A 27,926-nucleotide genomic window follows, 5' to 3' on the forward strand; every position below is an offset into this window, starting at 1 on the left:
CTGTGAATGAATTAAGCATTAACTTGTCTGCACTACATTCATATTTGAAGTTCTGCTGTATATGACTGCACTATATTAAATCAAACAAATACTATGTCTTCAGAGGGCTGAACATCAAGTAGATTTTCTTTGGCTGCCTAGGGTAAATCAATAAGTAGTTAAATACTTCATTAATCCCCAAAACTTCAAGATCATTTGTATTGTACTAAAAAGCACTATAAGAGAATGTAAACAAAATTTGTCATTGATTTAATATGGTCTTAGTGTTGATAGATACAATGCTTCAAAGGAGATATATACATTCAAATTTCCATTTTCCAAATCACTTGCTAAGGTGTTTAAAAAAAAAAAAAAAGAGGAACAGGTACCTGAAATCTGATTATTTGTAATGATGAATCTCTAATTCATTAATACAATTATTTATCAATCAGATAAGCATTCCTTTGTACATATTATCAACACAGATGAATTTTCTCAAGAATCCAAAAGAAAAAAGACTTTGCAATCTGAGATAACATGTGTAGTAGTTTGTCAGTCATAAAGGACTATTTTTATTCTTTCCAATGCATGAAAGTGGAGTGTTTGCAAAAGAGATTTTAAAATGGAACCATTTATTCACCATTTACTAAAGGTTAAATGAATCAGTGATATTAGATTCCATTTTTTGGTGACCAAAATCTGGTGTTGATTTCCCAGGTCATGGTTTCATAGATTTAAGAGCTGGGAAGACATCAGGTAATATCTAGGAAAACTTCCCCTTTTTTACAGATAATAAAAATGAACACAGGTTAAAAGTCAAAACAATTTATCATACAGTAAGGAAGATCACATGTTTAAAGAGTGCTAGCTTACCGAATATCTTCTGTACCAGGCAGCAATAACAATCTGACTTTTTTTCATTAACAAGAAATGTGTCCGGCACTTCCAACCTCGATAAATTTTTTGAATGAGAGTGGCCAGGTCCTCAAGGCGTCGTTTTCTCAGGTCTTCTAACTTGAATAACTGTTGAGTAAAGTATATATGTATTTAAAAAAAAAAACTATTTAAACCCAGAACATCACATATAATTATAATTCTTAAGAATATAATGATACAATGTTGAGTCACATGAACATTTAAATTCTTTAGTTTTACAACAAATTGGGGACTAGCTTCTGCAAAAATTAAGCTAGTAAATACTGAAAAAAGTAAAATATATTTTGTTTTGTGGCAATTCACTAAGGCTAATCTGAAATTATTATTTGTAAAATTTATTAAATGAAATGAATTGTACAGTAATTTAGAGGCAGAGGACCTGGGTTCAAATCTTAGCTTTGCTACTTTGTGAGCCTAAAAAAACTTCCTCTCTGGGCTTCATCTTTACACTTGAGGGAGTAGGGCTGAATTTTCTTTAAGTTGCTTTCTAGAGTGAACTATTATGATCCTATGAATAAAGACCTACTGTTTACAAATGTTGGGGAAAATAGAAAGTTTAAAAAGAATCTCAGCTCTGTCATTTACAGTTTATTTAAAACCAGAGACAAGTCCCTTGGTTGTGTCCTCACTGGAAAAAATCAAGATGATAATATTATTGGGAAGCAAGTACTTTATATACCTCAAAGCACAGCATAAAAATTCCCAATCATTGCTATGCTAATTATATGTTATTCTGATCAAACCATTAAAGGTAGGCTCATTAAGGGTCCAGAAGAGGCACTCCTTTGTTAGCCTCATTCCAGTTTCTATATGACTTCTAGATAATAAAACTACTGCAAAGTATTCTATAATTCAAATTTTACATGAATATATTGACTTTTTTCTAATATTCTCTCTTAGTGTGGATGTGAGGAAGTCCAGTGACCAAGATGTTCTTGTACACACTGAATTGCTACCACACAGAGAAATTTTTTTTAAATACTGCTGTTAGTTATTGGGTCTGTATCCCAAGAAAATCATAAAAGAGGGAAAAGGATCCACACATGGAAAAAAAAAAGAGATGTAGCAGCTCTTTTTATGGTAGCAAAGAATTGGAAAATTAATAGATGCCCATCAATTGGGAATGGATGAATAAGTTATGGTATATGAAGGATAATGGAATATTATTATTCGATAAAAAATAATGAACAAGCTGATTTTAGAAAGGCCTGAAAAGATTTACACAACTAATTTTGAGCAAAATAAGCAGAATTAGGAATACATTGCGTAAAATAACAGCAAAATTGTCCATTGATCAACTATGAAAGAGTTAGTTCTTCCCAACGGTTCAGTGATCCAAGGCAATCCCAATACAACCAGGGAGAGAACTATGGAGACTAAATGTAAATCAACACATGCTATGTTCACTTTTTTTTTTCCTTTCTCTCATGGTTTGCCCCTTTTGTTCTGATTTCTCTCTCCTAACATGATTCGGAAATGTGTTTTAGAAAAAAAAACCAATGTACATGTACAACCAGAAAAAAATTAAAGTTAAAAAAATAAAAAACACTGCTGTTGTGTGTCAGTATTTAAAATAGTTGGTTTTTTTTTTTTTTTTTTTTTCCTTTCCTGATGCTCTACACATTCTAAATGATTTATCAATTACCTTTGGATTGGCCCATGTAATCCTAACTAGCCACGGGGCCTTCTCAGAAATTAAATAGGCAGCTTTCATCTTTTCAAATGGAATGGAAAGCAGTAATAACTGGGGTGACTTCTTTATCAAAATAATATAGCAGCAGAAACTCATAGCTTTGTGAGAAACTAAAAGCTTCATATTATGAAGGTAAAGGTGATAGCATCATCAGGAAAGGAAAAATAGTTTTTTACACAGTAACTGATGGATGTGAACTTTCTGATAAAATTATAATAAATTTTGCTATACTGAAATTAATAAATCAAATCAAAGACATGCAGATTTTTCCATTTTCATTAAAAAATATCCATTGTATATATTATTAAAATACCCCAAACTTTAAAAACATTTTGTAGTTCTTCAGATTGTGTGAAAATTTCTGCCCAGAACAGTAATAGGTCCATGTAGATCTTTTTTTAAAAAAGAGGAAATAATATTTCCCCCAATTAGTATATTAGTAATGTTACAGGTAATGGTTTGTGGATTTTTTTTTTGGTGGGAGAGCCCAAAGCAATTGGGTAAGTGAGGACCCAGGATCACACAGCTAGTAAGTTTCAAGTGCGTGTGAGGTCACATTTGAACTCAGATCTTCCTAACTTCAGGGCCTGTGTTCTATCCATTGCTCTTCCAGGTACTGTTAGATTTTCTTCATGAACCTGCTGACACAAATCTATAAAACCTCCAAGAAGATGGTTTGAGTCACATACCGTTCTTGGATTCCGGATAAATATCTTTGATCTACCAAAGGAGTATTCTTCCACAGGGAATTCTAGTTCATTAAACAGAACTTCCACACCAGCTCTAAGGAAATAAAGAAAAGGAATAAGGTTTTTGGTTTTTTTCCTACTTTTTATCTAAGAGACAACTAGTTTCCTTCTAAACAAGCTATTATATCTTATATCATTCTAATACAGAAAAAAAAACCAAAAAAAAAAATTCATGTTTAAAATATCACTGTTCTTTAAAAAACATCTTTCTTGCAAAAAATTTCTAAAAGTAATTCTATTTTTAAAATAACTTCTAATGGCATTTTTTTGATGGGTTCAGATCTAAGATTTCATCAGTCTAAGCATCACCTCTTCCTACCAATACAGATGTTATGCCGATTTCAAAATGTCACCTGTGCCCAAGGCCATATAGATGACACGAACCTATATTGTCTAATTTCCAAGGCTAACTCTATATCCACCATACCAAACCGCCTCTCTGTTTATAAGGATTCAACTCTACAAACAAGAAGAAATGAAATATGACAGAAAATAGAGCAAGCAAACAAAAAACATATTTAAACCACTGTTCATGTGACTATGCATTTAAGTTATTGACTGAGTGCTAAGGGAAAAAATCTCTGTGTCAACTTTATTTTTTTAGGCTTGTTTTAAAAAGGCTTCTTTTAGCCCTTTCATTTATTTTATTTCATTCCTCCCATACTCCCCTCACCCAATTTTCAAGGAGAATGACTATCCGAGTCTTACTATCATAGATTAAACTAAATCCTCTTAATTCCTTGTATCTACTAGTCTATTTAGGTTTATCATTGATTTTTAAAAGAAAACCTGGAATTGCAGCCAATTTCTTCTTGCATTTGGCCAATAATAGCAACACCCTGCATACATGTTTCAGTATTTATGTAGCATCCAGAGGTGGGTTTGCACAGAAGGGATTATGCAATGCCGGGAAGAGGATTGTCAAATGTGTACAAGGATTTATTCTGAGCCCCCTCAGTTATCCCACTGAAAATATTTTTAGAACATTCCCAGCCCCCCCCCCCCCCCATGAGTGGGGAAACAAGGCTAGAGAAAAAAGTGCCAGGTGGTGGGAAACTCAGAATACAGAATTCCTAGGCATGACAAAGACTATCTATATAATGTTTGCAATCTTTTGTTTCTTTCTCCTCCTTTTGCTTCTTCCTCTTCTTCCACCTCTTCTTCTTCTACTTCTTCCCTCTTCTTCTTCTACCTCTTCCTCCTCCTCTTATTTTTTCTTCCGTCTTTTTTCTTCCTCCTCCTCTTCCTGTTTCTTCTCCTTCCTCTCCTTGGGCTTTCCTCTTCTTCCTCCTCCATTTATGTTTATGCTAAACTAGGCCTATAGTTTTACTAGTAAAGGGCAATTCTTAATAAGGAAGTTCCCTTTACCCAGAACCTACTCTTTATAATATACTCTCATGTGTTTGCTTGGGGGCACCAAGAGATGCCATGTATTGTCCAAGTTTCACAATCTAAGTTAGAAGCAGGACTTAAATCCAGGTTTTCCTGATTTCAAGCTCTCTATCCACTCTGCCTTTGTTTCACAGGTGGGAGAAAATAAAACACAAAGATAAAAAACACCTGGATTCAGAGAAGGATAGAATTAAACCTCTGGCCTGATTTAATTCAACTTCTCACCCCGCATCCTACACAGGAATTTTTTTTTTATTATATATTTTTATTTTCAAAACATATGTATGGGTAAGTTTTTCAACAATGACCCTTCTGTTCCAAATTTTCCTCTCCTTCTCCCTCACCCCCTTCCCTAGATGGCAGGTAGTCCAATACATGTTAAATGTGTTAAATTATATGTTAAATCCAATATATGTATACATATCCATACAGTTATCTTGCTGCACAAGAAAAATCAGATTTAGAAAAAAACCTGAGAAGGAAAACAAAAATGCAAGCAAACAATAACAAAAAGAGTGAAAATGCTATGTTGTGGTCCATACTCAGTTCCCACAGTCCTCTCTCTGGGTGTAGCAGAATCTCTTCATCACTGGACAATTGGAACTGGTTTCAATCAACTCATTGTTGAAGATATCCATTTCCATCAGAATTGATCTTCATACAGTCTTCTTGCTGTGTACAATGATCTCCTGGTTCTACTTATTTCACTCAGCATCAGTTCATCTAAGTCTCTCCAAGCTTCTCTGAAATCATCTTCCTGACTATTTCTTACAGAACAATAATATTCCATAATATTCATATACCACAATTTATTTAGCCATCCCCTCGGTTTCCAGTTTCCGGCCACTACAAAGAGGGCTGACACAAAAATTTTTTGCACATACAGGTCCCTTTCTCTCCTTTAAGATCTCTTTGGGATATAAGCCCAGTAAAAACACTGTTGGGTCAAAGAGTATGCACAGTTTGATAACTTTTTGAACATAGTTCCAAATTGCTCTCCAGAATGACTGGATGTATTCACCATTCCATCAACAATGTATCAGTGTCCCAGTTTTCCCACATCCCCTCCAATGTTCATCATTATCTTTTCCTGTCATCTTAGCCAATCTGACAGGTGTGCAGTGGTATCTCAGAGTTGTCTTAATTTGCATTTCTCTGATCAATAGTGATCTGGAGCACCTTTTCATGACTAGAAATAGTTTCAATTTCTTCATCTGAAAATTGTCTGTTCCTATCCTTTGACCATTTATCAATTGGAGAATGGCTTGATTTCTTATAAATTTGAGTCAATTCTCTATATATTTTGGAAATGAGGCCTTTATCAGAACCTTTGATTGTAAAAATGTTTTCCCAGTTTATTGTTTCCCTTCTAATCTTGTCTGTATTAGTTTTGCTTTTACAAAAGCTTTTTAACTTAATATAATTAAAGTTATCTATTTTCCTACACAGGAATTTTATAGCATAATACTTTGATAATTAATAGTCTGATATGGCACCAAGGTGAACTGTTCATTAGCCCACACCATCTTTCTAAGGTTTTCTATAACTAACTGTGAAGTGACCAATTGATGCAAGGTGAACATTCAAAACTGCTGGTGGACTTTCATTTGGAAGATAAGGTAAATGTTAATGGTAATCTTATTCAGAGCAGGTCACTACCTGCTTTGTGGTCTTTGTTTCTTCTTACTGTCCTTGGCACCGGAAACAGTATATATCTCATTGCATAGTTGGTTAAATAGAATTTGAATTAAACCAAAGGTAGTACAATATAACAAAAAGAATAGTTTTTTCCCCTTAATAATCTCAAAGTTTTATCAGTGCCTATCTCTGACAATAACTAAATGGTTTCACCTTTCTGGATTGTGATAGCTTCACCTATAAAATGGACATGTTCAAATGAGATGCTTTGTAAAGTTCATTTAGGAGATCAGTTCTTTCTTCATCTGTCATATGCCTATTTTAAAATTTTCTTTGATAATATAATCCAACAAAATAGAATTGAAGAATTCTCGGGTTTCCAAAATTAAATGAAAAGCATCAAGAAAAAAGAGGAAAAGTCAAACAACCAGTGTTGGAGCGAGATAGACCCTTGAACCTGGATTTCTGCATTCTTTATTTGAGTTTCTGCTCTACCACTAAGAAGCTATTTCAATTGAACTTTCTGAGCCTTAACATAAAAATAATTAGCTATGGATCCTTCACAGTTGCTCTGAGGATCAAACTCTATCTTCACTATGGTAAAGTATGTATAAATGTCAACTATTATGATTATCATAGTCAAAATTTCACTTTAACATTTTGATGAACAGCACAAAGGGAAAGACAAGCTTTTCTCCTTCTAAAAATTCATGGTGAAATATGCCAATTTCTTACCTGGCAGGCCCCTTCCAATGAGGCCATGTCTGTTTACAAAGCATCTTGTACCTTTCTAGGCAAGGCTCATAAGCTTGCCTGAAGGCATAGCCTGCCCTTCTTACACGGACATTTTCCAGGAGACCAAGGTATCTGATCTGGTGACACACTAGAGCATCATTGAAGATGTGGGCAGCTTTTTTGTCATTAGGCTTGATACACCTGAAAAATGAAGAGTATTCTGATTTAAAATCATGCAGTGTTTCTTAAAAATAACTTAAATTACATTTTCTTACAAATCTATTTTCCACATATTATAAAATAAAAACATGCAACTATGAAATATGCTTTCTTAATTTATTTGAAATTCATTTAAAAGAAATTTAAAAATCCATGAGAATAGGTAATATAAAAACATCTACCATTGTTTATGGCCAATGAGATTATCAAATCTCTCACACCCACGCCTTTACCCCACACACAAGTACACAGTATCCCACTGTCAACTTAAAATGGCAACAGTATTTATTTGGTTTTTTTAAAAAAAGATCTTATTTTCTTGTCATCAATAGTATTTATAGATATAGGTCATCTACAATAGACCCTTAACTATAATGAATTAGGCTACAAGATGTTTTGCTCATTGGTCCTATTAATACAGTAGCCCTATTAAAATTAATTTCACCAAAAATAATGGATAGTTGATATTCTGCCTGCTCCACTAGAAATATTTCTTTTGGCACAAAGCTCACCAAATGTACTTCCTTCTATACTAAGACTGAGTCTTCACCAAATCCACTAGCTAACAGTGAATCTGTAATAATCTTATGTTGCCTAAGGGCAACTTCTTAAGAGAATTTCTTATTATTCTTTGATGGGAATTCTTCAACAAAATATAAAATCATTTTTTTCTACTGTCTTCTTGGTTTACAACTCTCAAAGGAAAATGCACAATATTTTCCCCCAAACTCTGCATCTGTAATTGCATCTAGTTTTTCATTCATTTCAATCAACAAGGATTTTTAAAATGTCTAATATGTGCTGAGTCCTGGAGATACAAGTACGAAGAATGAACAATTTCTGGAAACAAGGATAAAACTACTAATGATTACAAATAAGGAATTACTATCATTGCAGTAATGATTTCCCATAAAATTCTATTCAGGAACAAGTATAAAAATATATTAGATATATTGGACTATAGGCAGACAAAAATGACACAAAAATATTCTACTCCCTAGAACAGAAGGATCAAAAGCAACCTAACCAAATTAAAATGTAATTGAGAAATGTTTAACAAAATAAGTAAAAGTATTATACAATATGGATAATGTTAATTTGAGGTTTTCTAAGTCAATATATGTCTCCAGGGTTTTGTTGCTATTTGATTTTTGATATCACTAGAGTTGGTTTTACAAATGACTTTTTAGAGTTTTTGATAAGCCTGAAATACCTAATATAGTTTGGATTTTTGGTCTGTAAATTCTTCATCAATGTGGCTACTGAAGCTTTGAACTGGGATCCTGCAGTTGGTGGCCTTTTCAGGTTGATTTTGGCAGGGTTTCCTTCAGGGAACAATGCCTTTATCAGAGAGTGACTGGCCTTCCACATGGCTTGAGATAGATCACGGTAGAGTAGATCATTGTTCTTGTCTACAAATCCTTCTACTTGATACATAACCTGTAAGAAAAACATTGAAAAAAAAGAAATACCCAAGCTAAATTCTTTAATAAAAATTTCAAGATAATCTGTTTTTCAGATACAAACCCTTTCATAAAACCATCCAATGCATCAATCAGTCACACAGTAATACCAAATTAGCTCCAAACATTCAAGAAAACCTCTAACTTTATCTTTTATTTGCCCAAATGAACAGCTCTCAAAATATACTTTTTTTTTTACCCTCCAAGATTTGCAAGAATTCTAAATATGTTATCTTAACATTTTTCAAGTTTAACTCTATTACTGCCTAAAAACACCTTCTGAGGTTCTATTTTACTTATGTCCTATGTGTTGTAAGTCTGAATCTCACTAAAAATGGGCAAAGGGAGGAAAAGGTTCAGATATTATTTGTATTTTCTTAATTAGGTATTTTGCACCACAAAAATATATCTGGTATCAAGAAACACATTTTGGTCAGAAATCAGAGGTAGAACAAATATAATAATATCTCATTAATATTTAATTGCACTAATTTGCAGTGCATGTTAGTTTAGATACAGTGTATATGTTTCTTACTGAGGAAGAAGTTACAAATAATTTCTCCCCTAAAATTTTTAGGGTCATAATTGTAAATAAAGAAAAACTGGTTAGTAACTTCCCTGAATCAAAGGCTTCAGAAGCTAATCAAAGACTGCCAAAATCAGTTTTTACTATTTTCCTTATGTAATGGATAACATTAAATCCTTTCTAAGAATTGGTAATAAATTATGAATTCTTACAACATTACTTCAATTTCTGGGCCTAGTTTTGACTTTTTGAATTTATTATGTATTGTTTATCTATCATGACTTTCAATTTTTATCAGCAACTCATTTTATTTACTAAATATTTATAAGCATCTAAAATATAGCTTGGGATACATGGTTGCATTTGAGAATAATGAAGTTGAATTCCTTTTAAAAATCAGGACATTTTTATTAAAAGCACTTAGCAAAGTTCCGGATATATGAAAAGGGTTATGTAAATGTTAGCTTAGTATTAAGGCAAACTGGCCTGTCTTCCAGTGCATGGATTATGTTAAAGGCATGTACTCTATATGGTTTTGGAGTTCTGATTTTTGTTGAACTTTCAGTGTTCTGAAAACACTCACTCTTCATTTATTTTCTTACTTTGGGACTCTTGTCCTAGAAGACTGCCTAATCTTGTCATAGATAAAAATAAGGGAGGCCCACCAGTCAGGGGTTCATACAATACCTTGCCTGCGTAATGTTGAATTCTGAAACAGCTGTGAGGCAAAGAAGTATCATTTAGGAACCGTGAACATTTGCTCATTCTGCTCTCAAAATGTTGATGGGTAGCACAGACTTGGTTCAGCTTTTCTAAAAAGGTATCATCAGTCACTGTGCCCGGCCTGAGACATTCTTCATCCAGCATAGCCAGGATTCCATTCGTATTCTGTGATTATTAAAAAAAAAAAGTTTCCTTCCTTCCTCAGTCAATTGTTTTAATAATTATTTGTAATGAGTACATTAAAACACATTTAACTTAAAAACAAAACCATGCTATTGTGAGTCATAGGATTTGGGGATCTTAACCCAAATTCATTTCAGGGGAGAGGAATGGGTTTCTTAACATCTTGTAGAGATTAACCATTTAGCTGGTTTAAAAAAGCCCATTTGAAGCTTATTTTTTTAAAGCGAGATAGCATTTGATCTAAAAAATAGAAATCAATGTTAAGTGCTCTATTGTTTAATTTATTATATTATATTATATTATATTATATTATATTATATTATATTATATTATATTATATTATATTATATTATATTATATTATATTATAGCAAATCACAGCAGAAAAATGAGTTAGTCTATGAAAGATGCTTTTTAAATTCATTCATTTGATTTTTCACTTTGGGAAGGAAACTTGAGAAATTTTTTTCAGATTTTTATTAAATTTCCCAAACAGATAATATGGAACAAAATACTCACTTTAAAAAAATATGCACAAATATATGTATTTATAATTATTTAGGGTGACCCTATAAAAGACTGAGCCCTAAAGGCTTAATCCAACCAATTTAATATCAGCAATTATCAATCAACAAATATTATTAAATTATTATGTATTATTATGTTAATTACATGTATTATATATATACATATGTAATATATTATTAAACAATTACGTATCAAGAACTTCAGGTACAAAGGCAGAAATAAAATTCCCTGCCCTGGTGGCTTTCCTCTGAATGAGACATGTATATGCAAAATCATAGAGATATGGATATATGTTTGCCCACAGTCATACACACATAGGTATTTGTATACATGGTGTCCCAAAAGTCTTAGTGCATTTTAAAAGCTTAAATAGCTCACAATCTTATTCTCCTCCTTAACATAAATGTAAATTATTTCCATTTTCAATGGATTTGAGAAGTTACTTTTGTGTGCCTTCAGAATCTGTCATTTTTTCATTAATCCCAAGTGCCAAAACTGAGACATGGAACTCATAACTAAATTTAATGGGAAAACTCCAATTGTATACTTTATGAAGATGTCCATGTGTCATTCTATTCCCAAAGAGATGCTGATAGCCACCCTTAACTGCCAAAGTTACTGCCCTATGATACTTAAAAAGCCCCACCTATTTCCATCAGTGCAACATTCCCTACTCTCATCTAACCTTCCCCACAGGAGTCAGGACATCCTTTCAACAGTATGTATTCATTGCAGATGGAACCAAGGGGAAGTACAGACTCTCTTGAAATACAATGTAATTACAATAGAAACAAGAATAAACAGGATTTCTGGACTTAATGCTGGAAGGAAATACTTCCTGTAGGTATCAAGGTTCTTTCTTAGGTGAACATGCATTTCTTTCATCAGATGTACAAGGCAGGTAGTCTGGGCTAAGATAATTTGATTGAATAAGCATATTACTACAGGGCTTTCCCCTCCAAAACATAAAGGGAAGTAATTAAGTGTGATGTTACATTTAAGAAAGGAAATGTGATCGTCAGGAATTTCACAAGTTATGATGGCTGGAGCAAATTAATTCAGTCACAAAATGGATGAGTTACTGTTTATTATAAACAGTAATGAAAAATTTAAGTACCAACAAGTTTGGGAACTCTTACTCATTGAATTTAAGATACAGCAACACTCATATTTTAAAGATAAATCAGAAGAAAAGGGAAAGGAAGGGCATCACAGAATAACGTCAAAGAGGATGGCTCATCATTTTAATTGTCATCACTGTCAAGAAATCAACATATACAGCGAAAAACTCATGCTAATAGGAGCTATTATTCTTACTCCAGCATGCAAAGTATCATGCTGGTATTTATCAGTGTCCTGATTTCCATGAACAGATGAATCTCCCATAATGCATAATTAAACAAGAAGTCATATGGTCCAACTCATAAAGAAATCCTTTTTAAATGGCCTTTAAATGGCCATCCAATTTCTACCTGAAAACCTGTAAGGAAGGGGAAATATCCTAACTTCTAAAACAGCCCATTCCATTTTAGGACATTCTTTCTAGCAAGGCCAAAACAAAACATCAAAAGAAACTACACTCTGGGACTCCTGCAGCCCAAGATGGAGACAAAGCTTGCTAAAACATATGGTGATTTTGTACCTAGAAAATAGATTACCTTTGCAAATAAACATGTTAATGTGCTTAATACTTCACAGCATCACTGTAGCTTCAAGTTCTGAGAAATTAGAACTGGTAGGAATGTTACGGATCATATGATTTAGCCCCATCATTTTATAAATAAGCTCCAGAGAGAAGGAACTGAAAGGCTTCTGAGGCTAGTGTGACTGGGTTAACAACCCAGGTCCTCTGACTTGATCCAGTCTATCCTATCTTGCTAATTTTTTTTTATTGTAGAAAATCTGACAGGGTAAACAATAACATGTATACACTAGTCTATTCGTATACACTGATGTGTATTTATGTAGTATGAGTTTTGTGGGAAGGGTGGTCTAGAATTGATATCTCCAGGGATGGCTTTCAGGTAGCAACAAGAAGAAAATAAAACATCCAGTGATTGTTCTTTTAATGATATAAAAAGTGACTGAGCAAACTGGCATGTTTCATGGTCACCAGATGCCCAGCTGGGTCTACAATGAGTATGTGCCATCAGGTTACAGCCTTCTTGAGAAGGCCATTCTGATTCTGGGTTGGCTTTGGGGTTCATACCCAGAAGGAGTGAATGAAGCAGATGCCTAAGGAGGGCTGACAAAGGAGAAGTTATATCTACTGATACTACTTTCCATCCTCTTCCCAGACCTTCATTCCAAGAGGACCTTGGAAGTAACCTGTCTTTTGCAAAGATGTGCTGCAACTACCATGAAAACAAAGGGGACTTAATAATGTAGCAAACAAAAGGAACTCACTGCAGTCTGCACTCTCGTTCTCAGGATTCTTGAATTTGACACAGGCCCAGCTAGTTAAGGAGTATTCCAGGACTCAATGTGCTGGAATGAAGTGTTTGCCAAAGAAAATTATACCCAACAATTCACCTTGTTTTAAGTGTCTGTTATGGAGCCTCAAGAATTTTCCAGCACATATTTGGATTCAGATACTGTTCTCCTTGGTATTAAACAAACATATTCACTAATTCTCTAGAATCAATTAGTCACTGTAAAACCCAATGCAATGATATCTTTTCATTTATAATTAAAAATTATTATTGTACCAAAGGAATTTTCAGAAAGTCGCATATCAGGTACTCACATTTTCTATGAGGTCACAAATTACAGCATTATTGAAATAGTCGATGTGAGTCCATTCTATATCCTTTAAAAAAAAGAAAGACATTTTATGTAGAATGCCATCAATCATGCAGATCTTGTTCATCTCAGGGTATTTCAATTCCCTTCATTATGCTACCTTTAAAGAATCAGTTTTATAAACATGGTTTTGGTCCCCAAATGTTTATCTGAATGAAGTGGTCTACCACTGACATTATCTAACCAAAATGAATGCCCTTGAACTGTTTCCAGGCTTGCTTTTCATTCCATTCTCCAATCTGTGTCAATTTCCCATGCACTTCATTGGCAAGGGGCCAAATATTTATACTGAGAATCCTTGGGTCAATAATACTTTGTGTATACTTACAATGTTTATAAGGAAATAAGTCAGAATTAAAAGCCAAATATCTGAGATCCTAAATTTTTCTTTTTTTTTTTTGTCCTGATTTTTCAAACATGAGAAAATTAAATATAGATACAATCTTATGAGTATATACTTTTAAAAATCAAGATTTGTCGTATATTTTAGAATACTAACAACATAACAATTAACTACTTCAAGTGTGAAATGACCCAATGCTAGTCCACAGTATACATTAGTTTGTTTTTGAAAGGCATGTAACTATGAGTCTTTTTCTAATAATCAGATCAGTATAACCAAAATCTAAAGGCAAGATGCATTTTGAGTCCATTTCCACTTTGTATATTCAAGCTTCACATGAATAAATATTTATTTTTCTTCTAAGGACATGAAATTTAATTCATACACCCCCCTAAAGTTCTTTCTACATACTTGTAGAAGTGTCCTAGTCAAACTCTACAAACAACTTGAAGTTATAGATCAAAGTGCCATCATTTTCTTTATGACAAGAAGACAGGAAAGGAATTGACTCAGCTTATAAAATGTTTATGCTGCCAGAAGGTGCCAGACACTTAAAACATACTACTAAAGTGTAATGACTTTCCTGTAATACAAAGACAAAATATTTATAATTTATCCTCAAAGCAAAAAGTAGATGGTTTGCTTTAGGAGTTCGCTAGAGGAAAACTACCACATTGGAAAAATCAACATAACATGGAGGGAGGTGTCAGGGTCAGGGTAAAATCCATGTCCACAAGGGAGTTAAACACCAAAGGAGGCTGAAGAGAACAAATAACCAACTTTTATCAGACCTGAAGAAATAATAATGGAGCAGTTTTTCTAGTGATTGTTTTTGATTGCTCTTGTGATTTCATTAGTAAAGGGTATTTTCTGGGGAGGAAATTCTCTCCACCAATACAGATGGCAACTGCTATATAATTTTGCATCTTAGTTGCTTAGTCAATATATGTCTAATTTTGAGACCACTAAGCCACATTGCCCTCACAATAATGGTATTATTTTGAAAATACATGAATACTGAAGAGGATGGGGGGGAAAACAGGGAAATAAAAATATTCCTCTTTTTCAACTAAAGATGAAAGCACCTAACAGATGTTACCTATTAATGATCTAAAATGAATATTTTTAGAAAACAAAATTTTTTTTCTTCAGGAAATAAGGCAATAAAAGTAGGTTCTCAGGACAATTTTCCAACTACTCTCTTATTTCACAGCTTTATTCTTGCAGTCTTCCTGTTGCACTATATAATAAATAAATTAACAATACCTTACTTTATATAGTGCTTTCCTCACAATCCTTTAAGGCAGATGGCAGCACAAGTATTAGTTTTAAACTGAAATTCAGTAAGTTTAATAACACGAATGGCATGCTAGTGTCTGATCGTCCAAATAAGTAGTCTCAAACATAATACAAGTAAACAAACTGTAGCTGATATCTAGAATTTTAAATGCCTATACATTTATTAGTGCTGGCAAAAAAAAAAAATACTTTTAAAAAGTATTTAGACATTACTTCTCGGATGTACTCTTCCTGCTCTTCTTTGAGGGTGAGTTCAATAAAGATCTGCTGCAGTTTTTCATTGCAATAATTAATAATGAACTGCTCAAAGCTGTTATCCTGTAGAAGAAAAAAAAGCAAGTCAATTTTTTTTTTCCCCACGAAGCACAGTTTAATGCATTTATAGCACCCACATCTGACAGTTCAGCTAATGAAAAACAAACTTTTTAGATTTAATACAGTGGAATAAAAGACAGAGACTTAGGTCTGACAAGCATGGAGTAAATATTGGTTGAATAAACTGGAAAGAAATGGCACACAAATGATGCCATTTGCAGGTTTGTAGGTTAGCTTTTGGTCTTGCATTGAAGTGGAAAAATATGCTTTTGTTTTGTTTTGGTTTTTTTGCATGTGTTTTTTCCTATTTAAAGATCAGAAAAGAGAAAGTGGGATTCATAATTATGTGACGTAAAGTTCTCACTCCACAGGCATATATATGCCTTCTGAATAATGTAGAACCAGAAGATGGGTGAATTGAGATTCTATTAAGTATCTTAAATGAGTCCAAAGTCTTCCCAATAGAGACAGCTAACACTACCTTACCCTAGGTATCATTACTTATTTCCCTTTTTGATACGTGATGCTTAGAGCATATGGGATGGTGATGGGATGGGAATAAAGGCAGGAAGGTACTCCTACTCCACGTAACCCTTATATTAAGTTTATCTTCTCCAGTCCAGGTTTGTTGGCATCCATTTATTAGTCTATTCTTACTCTGTGACAATGGGAGCTTATCACAAAATTTCCATTCAGTTTCTTGACAATAGAAACTCCTCTGGTTCCCTCATTTCAAGAAGGGATAGAGAAAAAATATTTAAACACTGCAGAAGCAACTAGGGAAGGAATTGGGACAGATGTTGGAAAAAATTAGAATCTGTTTCCTGGGAAGAAACACCTGACCTAGTTTTTCTTCTAGAAGCCATTCCAGGATTTCCAGTTACCAATGACTAGAAAATATTCACCAAGTCACAAAGGATGTAAATATGATATGATACAATATGATCCCATATAGATTTTGTTAAGGAACAAAAAAAAGGAAATGTAGAAAATTCCTAAATATTCCTGCATACTAATTGAAATACTCAACCAAACAGGTGAAAATAGTTTTGTTTTTTGGGGGTTTTGTTTTTTTTTTTTATATTTTAAATGGATATAATCACAGGTTTATAGGATCAGAAGATTTAGAGCAGGATCCTGGAGACCATCTAATACAAACTCCCTAATTTTGCAAATAAAGAGACTGAGGCTCATGGACAAAGGCAATATTTGAACCAAGGCCTTTCAGAACCAAATCCAGCAGTCTTTTCTACTATGCTATATATACTTTTTATACAAAGTTTTAAAGTGTTCCTAATTCCAGGGTATTTAAAAGTTTTGCTTTGGAACAACTCAATTATATGCCCAGAGAATTTATTAACATAATCAGCACTATCTTAATAACACTATTTACTTCTCTGATAAGAGATCATTTAGAGTTTTCAAGTTGTAAAAAGGGTGGCCCTAAGAACAAAAGGATTCCCTGAAAGGTTAATAGGAAGGTTAGATATTTGGTTAATGTTTAAAATATTCACAGGACCTATTACAATGAACCACAAAGTCCTTGAGGTTATTCAGGAAGTCTCCATGAAGTAGTCATGATGCTATTTACAATACTCTTATTATGTTGACATGTTTTAAATGAGGTGGGAAAGACTATGAGTTTTCTTAGACATGAAGATATATAACCTTGTCTGGTTGCTAAGCTACAAAACAAGAAATATGAAATATGCACACACAGATTAGAAACAAGAACCAAAGCTGCACAAGTTACCCACAACAATTACATAATTAAGATAAAGGCAAATTGAACTTGCTCTTCAAACTCAAATATGTGTGTATACATATATATATATATGTATGTGTACACACACACACATACACACACTTATTCCTATTGGATTTAACGTGCTTTATTGGCCATGTGCTTAACTAAGGTTTATTTGCTGCAAAATTCACACAGTTAAAGAGATTAACATGGCACATGCAACAAAGCAGCACTGCAAACAGTTCATACTTACTGCATTCTGATGCAAAAAAGACAAATTATATAAGATGCTGTCAGTTCTTAAGAATAAGGAACTTCAGAAATAAAAGTCATTGTTAAGTTATTCATGGTGGAAAATACACACATCTCAAACTTGGTCCATATCACCCAAAATTATGTGAGTATGTGTCAGATCAACCATTTAAGACTGAGTCCCACTTCCCACCGGGTGCTATTCATTAAGAGACTATTGTGACAGGTTTTTTCATTTTTTTTTTAAAGGGTTTGACTGAAACAGTTTTGAGTGACTGTCTTGGCACCCTGAAGCACAGGAAGGTTAATACAGGAGGATTAATGTTCTTCTGTTCTTAAGATAAATGAAATCTGTGTGACACAGGCCCACAACACAACCTACATCCACCTGCAATAACAGCTTGGGGAAGAGGTGAACAGACACCACCAAAGAAGGTGAGATGCAATGAGATCCAGGAGCAAAGGTTTTCTTTTTCACCTCAGAACAAATTAAAAATTAAACAAAAAAAGATTTTTTTTCTCCAAGAGTACCTTCTAAGAAGAGAAATTATAATCAATTGTATTCTTTGGGCTTAAAAAAACTGAACATCTCAGTGTGAAACATAATTGAGTATTATCTCCTTTTAGGATTATAGGATACCCAGTGGGGTCTGTCTGTCTTTCTGTCTCCCTTTCTCTCATACATACACACACACACACACACCAAACACACTCATCACTAAAAATATATGATACAAAACTGATCAACCCAATATTTAAACAATTTTGATCTGAAGAATTCTGGCAGATTTTTATTCTAAAACCTTATGCTTTTCAATGTAAAGCAGGACTATAATACATGATATAACTATGGTGTCTTCAGTTCCAACTAGAATGTGACTATTTCCTTTCATTGGTACAACATTAAATAACGTCAGGTTTTCATTGGGTGTCTCTTCTTTTTTAAAACACAACTGTATGGCGTTTTAGAAAAGCTATGAATTCCAATCACCTGCTATGAATCAATTTTGTAAATAATAAAGATCTAGAATATGAAAGGACCAAGTTATTCATGAGCAGGGAACTTCTTTCCAGCCTTTCTGTCTGAGGGTCCAAAGCCTCACAGGGGAGACTAGGGTAACAGCTGGTTCCATTAATTTTGTTTTTATTCTTTACTACCTTCCCACCATTTCCACTTCAGTTGTATATCTGGAATTGTTAGTCACTTCTGAATGTATCACTTAAGGCTGAACAGAAAAAGGAAAGTCTTTAGGAAAAACTGAGCCATACCCTATTCATCTACCTTATATCCCATTAGATTTAGTCTATGGTATGTTACTAGAGCCCAGCTATATAGCTCTAGCCTTGGGATATTGTGTGATGGGATTGTGAGGTCTTTCCAGTATGTAATTAATTAAACTCTCTTAAACAAAACCTAAGAGAAAACACTTTAATTTACTTTTAAAATTTAAATGACGTCATAGCAAAATTCCAGTTTACTATTTAGGATTATTCTTAACTACCTAAAGTCTTATATGTGGCCAATGATCAGAGATACTCTTAACTCAACTGTGAGTATTAGAATTTTCCTCTTCTGATGGCTGCTTCCTGGAGCTTTTTTCCCTTCCACCCTTCTGCCTTAATTCTCAGAGCTATCACTGGTCCTCTGGTTTCAGCTCTGCTCTCCACAGTGTCCCCAGATGAGTTCTAAAACCCCAGACATTCTTCCTTGGTCACACCAAGTTAAACTCTGACCTAGTTCCTGTGAGGTTCATACTGGGCAGAAAAGAGACTCATTTTTATTTCAATCTTTTGTGCAAAGTCCCAATATTTAGCACCTACATGTTTAAATTATTTTGGGGACTAAGTAAGTCTCTACTATCAGTAATTGCCTATTGCTTAGCTAATGATATATGAACTCTTAAGTCCTGATAGTAAAGACTCAGTACAATCTGAGTCACCTTTCCTATGTTGTTTCATTTTATTCCTCCTCTTAAAGTCCTTGACATTCCAGTCAAAATTGACTTTACACTCATTGCCTATCTCTGAGAATCTTACACTGTACCAGGGATTGTATGATGGAAAGTATTTTTGATGTTGTAGGTTTTTTTTTTTTAAATGGTGAACAGCAGATTGGGGAGGGAAGAATATCTCCTAGATATACACACACAATGTACATTTTCTACATAAAACACACAGCAATCTTCTGAAAGCTTCTTTTGACATGTCAGACAGAGAGAGTGAGAACAATTTTGGCAGAGTTAGCTGTTGCAAAAAAATGAATGACATGAGTGAGAGCAGGAAATTCCTAGTGACTATGAGTTGATCTGAAACTAAATAATAACAATTCTTTTTCAACTCAATTCATTTTAGAATAAATAGGAGAAACAAGAAAGGGGCATGATGGGTCAGCCTTTAATTTTTTAGAATGTTTTTCCATGAAAGAGACATGATTACTGGCATCATTATAATTTAATGTCAAAAGATGTAAGAAGATATAAATTGTGAGGCTGAACTAAAATTTCACAAGCTATAGCTAGCTGTAGTAATAAAATAGCTGACAAAGCTCAGTTTAAACCATTTAAAGAGAAAACTAAAGTATATTATGCCTGAAAGTGCCTCTGATAACAAAAGCATATGGGTTTTGAATAGTTTTGTTCCAAGGAGCAGTTAAATTTACAAAGGCAAAATTAGCACTCTTATAAGAGACAGAAAATTAATAACAGCAAAAGTCTTTAAAATTCCCCACTAATAGAATGTAATCAATGTCAATAATTGACCAAAAATAAATTATAGAGGAGAGCAACACAACAAAGACGCTGAGTTTGATAGATATGGAAGTAACAACGCAAAAAAGAGATAACATCTTTACATATTACAAAAATAAGGGGAAATTGGTAAGGAAATGCAAGCAACAACAACAACAAAAATGTATTAAATAAGTGTTAATTTACCAAAACAAAACAGGCGTAAAAACAATCACTGACAGAAAGAAAAGGAAATAAATAACTGCAGAAATGCCCCATGCACATGACTATTCAAAGCCAATTTATTTAAAAATGTCAATAATTCCAAAGCTAATTTAAAGATTTCATAATATTCCAAAAACACCAATGGAGTACTTAGAATTAGGCAGAATAATTAAATCTGCACAGAAAATGGAGAGGAAGATCTTCCCCTGTATGCTTTTATACACATTCTTTTGAGGAAACTGAGGCAGATGGATTTGCCCAAGATCAAACAACTAATAAATCTCTGAAGGTGGTTTTGAATTGAGCTTTTCCTGTCCCTGGGCCCAGTGCTCTATCTGCCCCATACCTAGCTGCTCTTAATGATGAGGGAGTATTTTTTTAAAGGTGGTAAGAGATCAGGATGTTAAAGCACATAGCAGAGACTCTTAAATGAGAAGCTGGAGTCTACAATCTATCTTATTCTTGAACACAACATTTTTGGACGGCTTAGGATCAAATGAGACAGTATTTATAAAAAACATTTAGCATAGTGCTTATGCTATGAGCACACAGTAGATGCTTAATAGGTACTTATCCTTTCCCTTTCCCCTCCTGATTTTCAATTGCTTCATTCAATTTTCTAAGTTTCCTAGTTTTCATTTGTTTTGTAAAAGCCCAGGATGCTGAGGGGCTCAAGACAAACAGGGAACAGATGAAAAAAACTTCTACTTTTATTTCAAAGATGAAAGAAACAAGCCAAATCAGTCCTGGGATTTCCTGAAAGGAAATCAGACAACCCTACCCCCATTATGGAGCACCAGGCTATCTGAAGGATTAATGTGAGGAGGCACACAAAGGGCAAGTCACAGAACAATCAACTATAAAAACTTACATTTTTATTTGTCTCAAAGAACAAAAGGAAAAGGCTATTAAAGAAGTCAATTCAAATGACAATTAATTTTTATTGACTTTATGGTCATTAAAGAGCTTTATATAAAAATATGTTTTTTAGCCTTAGTTCATAATTCTGATTCAGAAGAATCATTGTGTGAGTGTGAGTGAGTGTGTGTGTGTGTGTGTGTGTGTGTGTGTGTGTGTATGTACACATACACACACATACACATACACAGAGCCTATGAACGTTGGGAATGGATATGTTTTTTGGTTTAAAATGGAAAGAATTCACACTCACTGAAGATAAATTAGTGTGGAGGGGAGGTCTTCCCAGAGAAGTATGAGCAAAGCCTTTAGAAATGCTGTGTAAGTAAACTAAGAGTTTGTCATTGTAAAGAATCCCATATGCACACCCAGTTTGTGCTTGGTTCCTCCTGAGTTCACATATCTCTGTGCAGCAGTGTTTTCTGGGCTGGGATTTTGCCCGAGGTAATTTTGCTGTAATAAAAGAAGACTCATGTGTCTGGAGCACCCCAGGCCCAATTACCAATAGTCAACAACACTGAGAGGCCTGAGAAAAGGGTGACATCATCAAGTCTAAGATGGCAGCTTAAATTCTGAAAAATGAGGGCCCCAAGTTTAAAAAAAAAACACAAAAAACACGTTTCTACATATAATCAGAAGACTGTTTCCCAGGATCACGTAGTTAGAGTAAGAAGACTCCCTCCCTAAATACTATCTAGTCCAAGTCTCCCTCCCCGCATTTCACAGAAGAGAAAGTGAGATCCACAGATCCAGTCACTTGGATAGTCAACAAACAGCAGCATCAGGAGCTGAACCCAGGTCCTTAGACTTCAAATATATTTCCCTCTACCAGGGTTCTCAGTACAGAAATATCCCTGAAGCAGAGAAAGAATATCACTGGCTAACTGGTTGAGAATATGCCTAAAGGATATCTAATCTCAGCTGCGTCAATGACCTTCAGATAAAGAAGGCTCTCCTATGTGGACTACCTACCTAATACAGTTAGTTGAACCCACTTTTTATTCAGAGAAGCTTATATGATCTCTTCCAGTTGGTAATAACCTCCTTCTAAGACTTTATATAACATTTCTCTAATGGAGTTTATCAGTAATAGTTATCTGTGAGTGTGAATATCCCTTCCCAGACTAACAATTTTTAAAGAACAGATTGTGTTTTTATCTAAAATGTGTATCTTCCCAAGATTATCTCAATGGTTGGCAAACAGTAGGTATTTAATAAATGTCCATGTACTGGACTGCTGCCAATTACATAACACCGCAGTCGCCAAAGAAAGGAAATTAAGGGTCACTCAAAACACACCAAAGAAGTATAGAGAGAGTACGATTAGGTTACAACACATTACAAGCACAGAATTACAGACGTATGTCATGAAATGAAGGATGTCATCAAAGAAATATATGGCCAGAAAAAAAAGTAAAAGTGATGATAATTAGAACAGCTAGCATTTATACAGATTTATACAAATATCATTTCATTTTATATACAGAACAATCCTAGGTGGGAAGTGATATAATTATTCTCATTTTACAGATGATTTTGCCTCGTAGTTACATATTTAGCAAATGTTTGAAGCAGGATTTAAACTCTAATCATCCTGACTCCAGGTCTATCCTCCTTGGATGATTGCCTGTTTCACTGGTATCCCCCAATGTCAAAGTTCTATCACTAGAAGGAACAGCCATATTACAAAAGCAATAAACTCCTAGGATACTGTACTAGATATTTGTCTCTATCAAAAACAAATATACTAGCCTCAAGATATAGAAAGCAGTCTTTTCTAACTTTGAGTGGTTAAATCTGTTAAGAGTACAGTTTAAACTTTTCTCATTGCATTATACTCTTATTATAATAGAATCTGAAGCACTAATTCTGTCACAAATTGAGCCCCAGACTACTGTTATAGAACAAACAAAATCTCTCCTTGGCAAAAAAAAAAAAAGGTATCTTCCCTTCTTACAGTTCCAAATAGCAAGATGAGCAGTCTTCTTCCTTACTACTGGTTTTTCCCCAAAGTCAGTCATCTCCAACAATGTAAATAACAAGGTAAAGTTGAGTAGAAAGTAATGAAACTATCACATTTTCAGTTAAAAGAGTTCTCTTGAACTTCAAGTCAATCATTCAAAAACATTCATTTAGTGTCTAAATGTCAGGCAAAATCAAGGAGCTGAGGACCCAGCCATGACTGGGTTAAAGCTCCTATATTTTCCCTACTTAAATCTATTTTATTATATATAGACATAAAGTCAGTTAAACCAAAATTTAAGGAAAGGGCTATAATCGTCCATTATGAAGATATATGCTAGAGTGTCTCAATAAAATTCTCTCCAATTAATTCCAATTAAATTTGGGCTAGTTTAGAAAAAGGTCACAGAATCCAGAAGTGGAAAGGATTTTAGAAATCAATTCAGAGATACTGTGTGGAGACAAAGAAAATCTCTTCCAGTTTCCTTGGTTTTCAAAACATCAGGAAGCATGTTCTTTTCTTTTAAGTTCCTTCAAGTGAGAACTCTGCTCACCATCTGCCCTGTTATCAAAAATGCCAAACTTCAGAAAAGCTGTTATGTTAGGCAGAGAAACTCCATTTCTGCCAACTATGAAACATAATGCCCCTCCCATTCTTCCCATTTAATGGGAGTGAGGTAAAGTCTTGCTATAAAAGGGTCAAGTCTGGTAAAAGGCTTTGCTGGAGAGATTGATGCAGACAACTCAATTCTACGTCTCTAATTCTTTACTCATACAATGTGAATGATAATAATTGTTTCTGGAATTGACTTAACTGTGCTATGCTTTTCAAAGCAAAAGTCTGCTAATGGATGACAGATCTCCAACCTAAGGAAGGATTATTCTGAAGTGCTTCATCTTCGATATGCCATTTAGGAGCTGGCTGGTAAAAAAAAACATACTAGCTCATGAGAGGAAAAATATATGCACAGCACACTTTTAAATTTAATCCTCATGATGAACAATTTCTCCATTAGTTTCTTAGGTCTAGACAACCAACAAAACAACAAATTATGCCCTGATTTATATTATTTGCTGACTTTTGAGGTATAAATGCTCACACTGAAAATTTAATAATTGGCTGCTAGGATGAGTTGATTCTAGCATTATACCTGGTCCTCTTCCATCTTTACAGAATTAATAATTCCGGAGCTTAAAGAAACCATAGAGATCATTTAGTTCAACATACTCACTTGACAAATAAGGAGAGGGAAGTCTAGACAAACCGACTGACCCAGGACCAAGATAGCAAACAATACAAGAGTGACTGTGGTGGCTGGAACCAAGGCAGGATCACAACCCACAGCATTACCAGTAGGCAGGTTCTAAGTACCAGTCTAGGAGCCTGCTTTCTCATTCTTGGGGAGTACCTAGTAGCTGTACTTTCCAACATTATTTAGGGGAATAGACAGTGAAGGGAGAGAAGTGAAGGATTAATACTGGTTTTAATTCCTGACAAAGAAAGTGTGAATGAATGTGTGTGTGAGTTGAAAGAAAGAGACAGAGACAGAGAAAGAGAGAGGCATACACTTGGTATAAGGGTTGCAATATCATTCCAGATACATCCTTGTCATGAACCAAGTCCATTTCATTTAACTAAATCTTTCAACCATGTATTAGGCTGAAATGCCCTGATATTTCAAAACTATTCTATGATTTTCAAACTGTTCTATTTTTATATGATTCTAGCAATGAATACATATGAATATCTATTCCTTGAAAGGTCTTTTGATGATCCTATGCGATTTAAATAATTGTAGACATTGGCAAATCCATTTAAAGAAGTTTTTCCAAGTTACAAGAGAAGTTAAGGGAGACAAAAAACTCCAATTTACCTCACTTCTTTTAAACAAGGAACATGTGGATTCTTAAATTTTAATTAACTCTCCCATATCGGCATGCAAATTATTAACATTTATGTTATCACATAACACTAAAGAATTCTTGTCAAACATTCTATAAGAAATGCATTATTGCTGTTGAGCTGTGCATAAAAAAGTAGGAGATACTGCTTAAGCACTGTCATATTTTCCACATATATTGGTCTATTTAATCAGTGATGAATACATGCAGTAGAAATTACTTCAGCCTTCATAGCATAACTCAAATTATAGAATCATGTCTATTGCACAAAATAAACCTAAGAAAGGATTTTAGAGATGACACAACACTTTTTTTTTTTTAAAATAGATGAAGCAATGGAGGCTTGGAGACAGATGATGTTTCCTTGATCACATAACTTGTTAATGGGAGAATCTAGGTATAAAATCTAGGTCTACTTTAAGCTGTTCTTTCCATGGTACCATAGTGCCTTCTTCTCCCATGAATTATGGAAATGAACACATAAGCTAGCATGCTATAAACACCTAAGTAATCTGTAGGTGCATGATCAGAGTATAAAGTTTGAATCTATGGTTTTAAAATTTACTTGCTATTCTAAGAATAAATTGTTTTAAGAACACCATTGCATTCAATATGGTGGTGCTCAACTTTTTAGGAACATCCTACACTAAATCTACATGAAGTTCATGGTATACTTAGATCTGGGGCTAATCGATTCTAGATGATAATCTAACCTTACCCCCAAAATAATTTAATTTAATTCTCAACCAACTTACCTCAAAAATCTCAAAGCCGTAAATGTCCAAAACTCCCATAACCTTCTTTCTGACTTTTGTTTGTGCCTTAAATAAGAAACAAGAGTTGTAATTTCAACATGATTAAATTGTTGCAAAGTTAACAAAGCAAAGTGAGGTCTAATAACAAATCATATGAATTCATTGTACCATGGTTTTTTTGTTTTGTTTTGTTTTTTACAAAGCATATGACAGTAATGGAAGGCACGTGTTTAGTTTGTTAAGTGTATAAAAAAGATTATAAATCAGCAATGATTTTTCCAGAAATTTTATTAGTCAGTAAGTCAGTCCAAGTGACATAAAAGTCCTTAATTTTAAAAAAAAAAGATTTATAGCACTTAGAGCTAGAATGGTGGTCTCTTAGATTTCAAGCTCCAAATGAGATGCACAATATATTCAAAATTCAATGAAAGGTTTTAAAAGCATGCACATTTATATATATATATGTATGTATACGTAAGGTACATAGACACAGATAGATAGAGAGAGAGACTTTAAGCCTTCACCACAATTTAAAACTCAAGATAAATGCTTCCTTTCTGCTACAGAAAGAACTTTCTAGTTTAAAAAAAAAAACAAAAACATCCATTATATTTTAATAAAATGTGTACCTTGTCACACCCCTCTCTACCTACTGGTTGTCTCTCCTCTTTTTTTTTTTCTACTCTTGGTTCTGGCTAAAACTCCCTCCTCTCTTTATTTTACTGATAAAAAGACAAATAAACTAACTGATTTGTTAAAGGTCGTATAGCTAATTAGTGGCAGGAAGACTCAGAATCCAAGTTTTCTAAAATCCATTCAGTCCATTGCTTCTTTGACTAATTTTTTATTTCAACTGAGATATTTTAATACAAACAGCAATTTTTAAATGTTTTGATTTTGAAATACAAATTAAAAGCAAAGGAAGACAGAAGTATTCAGCTATTTACTGAAACTCTGATTGGTGCATAGCAAGTATTTACTAAACGCTTTCATTCATATGTCCAAAAAGTCTCTTTTAAACCTATTATTTTTTAAAATGCTATTGATCATTTAATAAAATATTAGGTTTAATTTACTAAATTCTAATTAACAATATTTAATCCATTGGTACCTTAATGTTTCCATCATTACAACAATATATTTTTTAAATGTTCAAATACAGTTGTTACCTTGATGCTTTCATTGATCCGATTCACCAGCCAGGAAAACAATCTGCTATAGAGGTTCTTAGCCAGAGCATCTCGGGCATAATAAGCCTATTAAAAATACAGATACACAATTACAACAATCACTATTCATAGTCACTCTGAGAAAACATATTTAACTGTTTAAAACTAGACAGAAAGAATATTTAAAAAAAAAAAAAAAAGATTTTTATTTCCTTCCAGATGCATGAAAAGAGCCTTAGTGAGGGAATTAGGAATAGTTCAAGCAAACACAAAAATATCACGGACCTCATCTTTAGTACAAAATTCAGATCTAAGTGGAAGATAGGAGGCAGACAAGCAATAACCATCAAATCAAGTCCTTCAGTCTTAGAACTTTGGTTAAACCAAAGCCAGGAGAAACTAGACCTTTTTATTTCTTTAGTGCTCATTATGATGAACAAAAAGGAGCTAACCAGGAATTTAATACCTGTATTCTAATTAGGAACTAAATATATGCAAAGTTAAACTAAATAGATTCTAAAACACCCCAGCAGTTAATACCCAACAAATTGGATCTGTTAGAACAGCAAGATCTTTCAGAATAGAGCTTGGAGAAAAGGTCAGATGCTAATGTACACATGTATAAATAGAGGGCTAATCAGAGTTTATATCAGTAACAAGATAGAAAATTTGTCCTTGAAGGTTTTTATTTCTATAGCATGTTCTGGGAGTACAAGTACTTTTCATAGTTATTAAGTAGGAAATGAAC

The 27,926-nt window shown here is 33.8% G+C and overlaps 1 protein-coding gene across 4 annotated transcripts in view; it reads right to left on the reverse strand.

Moving 5' to 3' along the window:
• Positions 1-27,926, reverse strand: part of MYO1B (myosin IB) — a 204,809-nt gene that overhangs the window by 29,100 nt on the left and 147,783 nt on the right. For all 4 annotated transcript variants that reach the window (XM_074302829.1, XM_074302826.1, XM_074302825.1 and 1 more), the window contains exons 12-20: positions 27,179-27,265; positions 26,010-26,075; positions 15,421-15,525; positions 13,510-13,572; positions 10,018-10,218; positions 8,555-8,781; positions 7,123-7,323; positions 3,298-3,391; positions 853-1,002 (exon numbers count right to left, since the gene is read on the reverse strand). In XM_074302829.1, coding sequence (XP_074158930.1) covers positions 853-1,002; positions 3,298-3,391; positions 7,123-7,323; positions 8,555-8,781; positions 10,018-10,218; positions 13,510-13,572; positions 15,421-15,525; positions 26,010-26,075; positions 27,179-27,265 — 1,194 coding nt within the window. The remainder of the gene's footprint in view (positions 1-852; positions 1,003-3,297; positions 3,392-7,122; positions 7,324-8,554; positions 8,782-10,017; positions 10,219-13,509; positions 13,573-15,420; positions 15,526-26,009; positions 26,076-27,178; positions 27,266-27,926) is intronic.

This window comes from Sminthopsis crassicaudata, chromosome 3 (genome assembly GCF_048593235.1).
Source record: "Sminthopsis crassicaudata isolate SCR6 chromosome 3, ASM4859323v1, whole genome shotgun sequence".
NCBI lineage: Eukaryota > Metazoa > Chordata > Mammalia > Dasyuromorphia > Dasyuridae > Sminthopsis > Sminthopsis crassicaudata.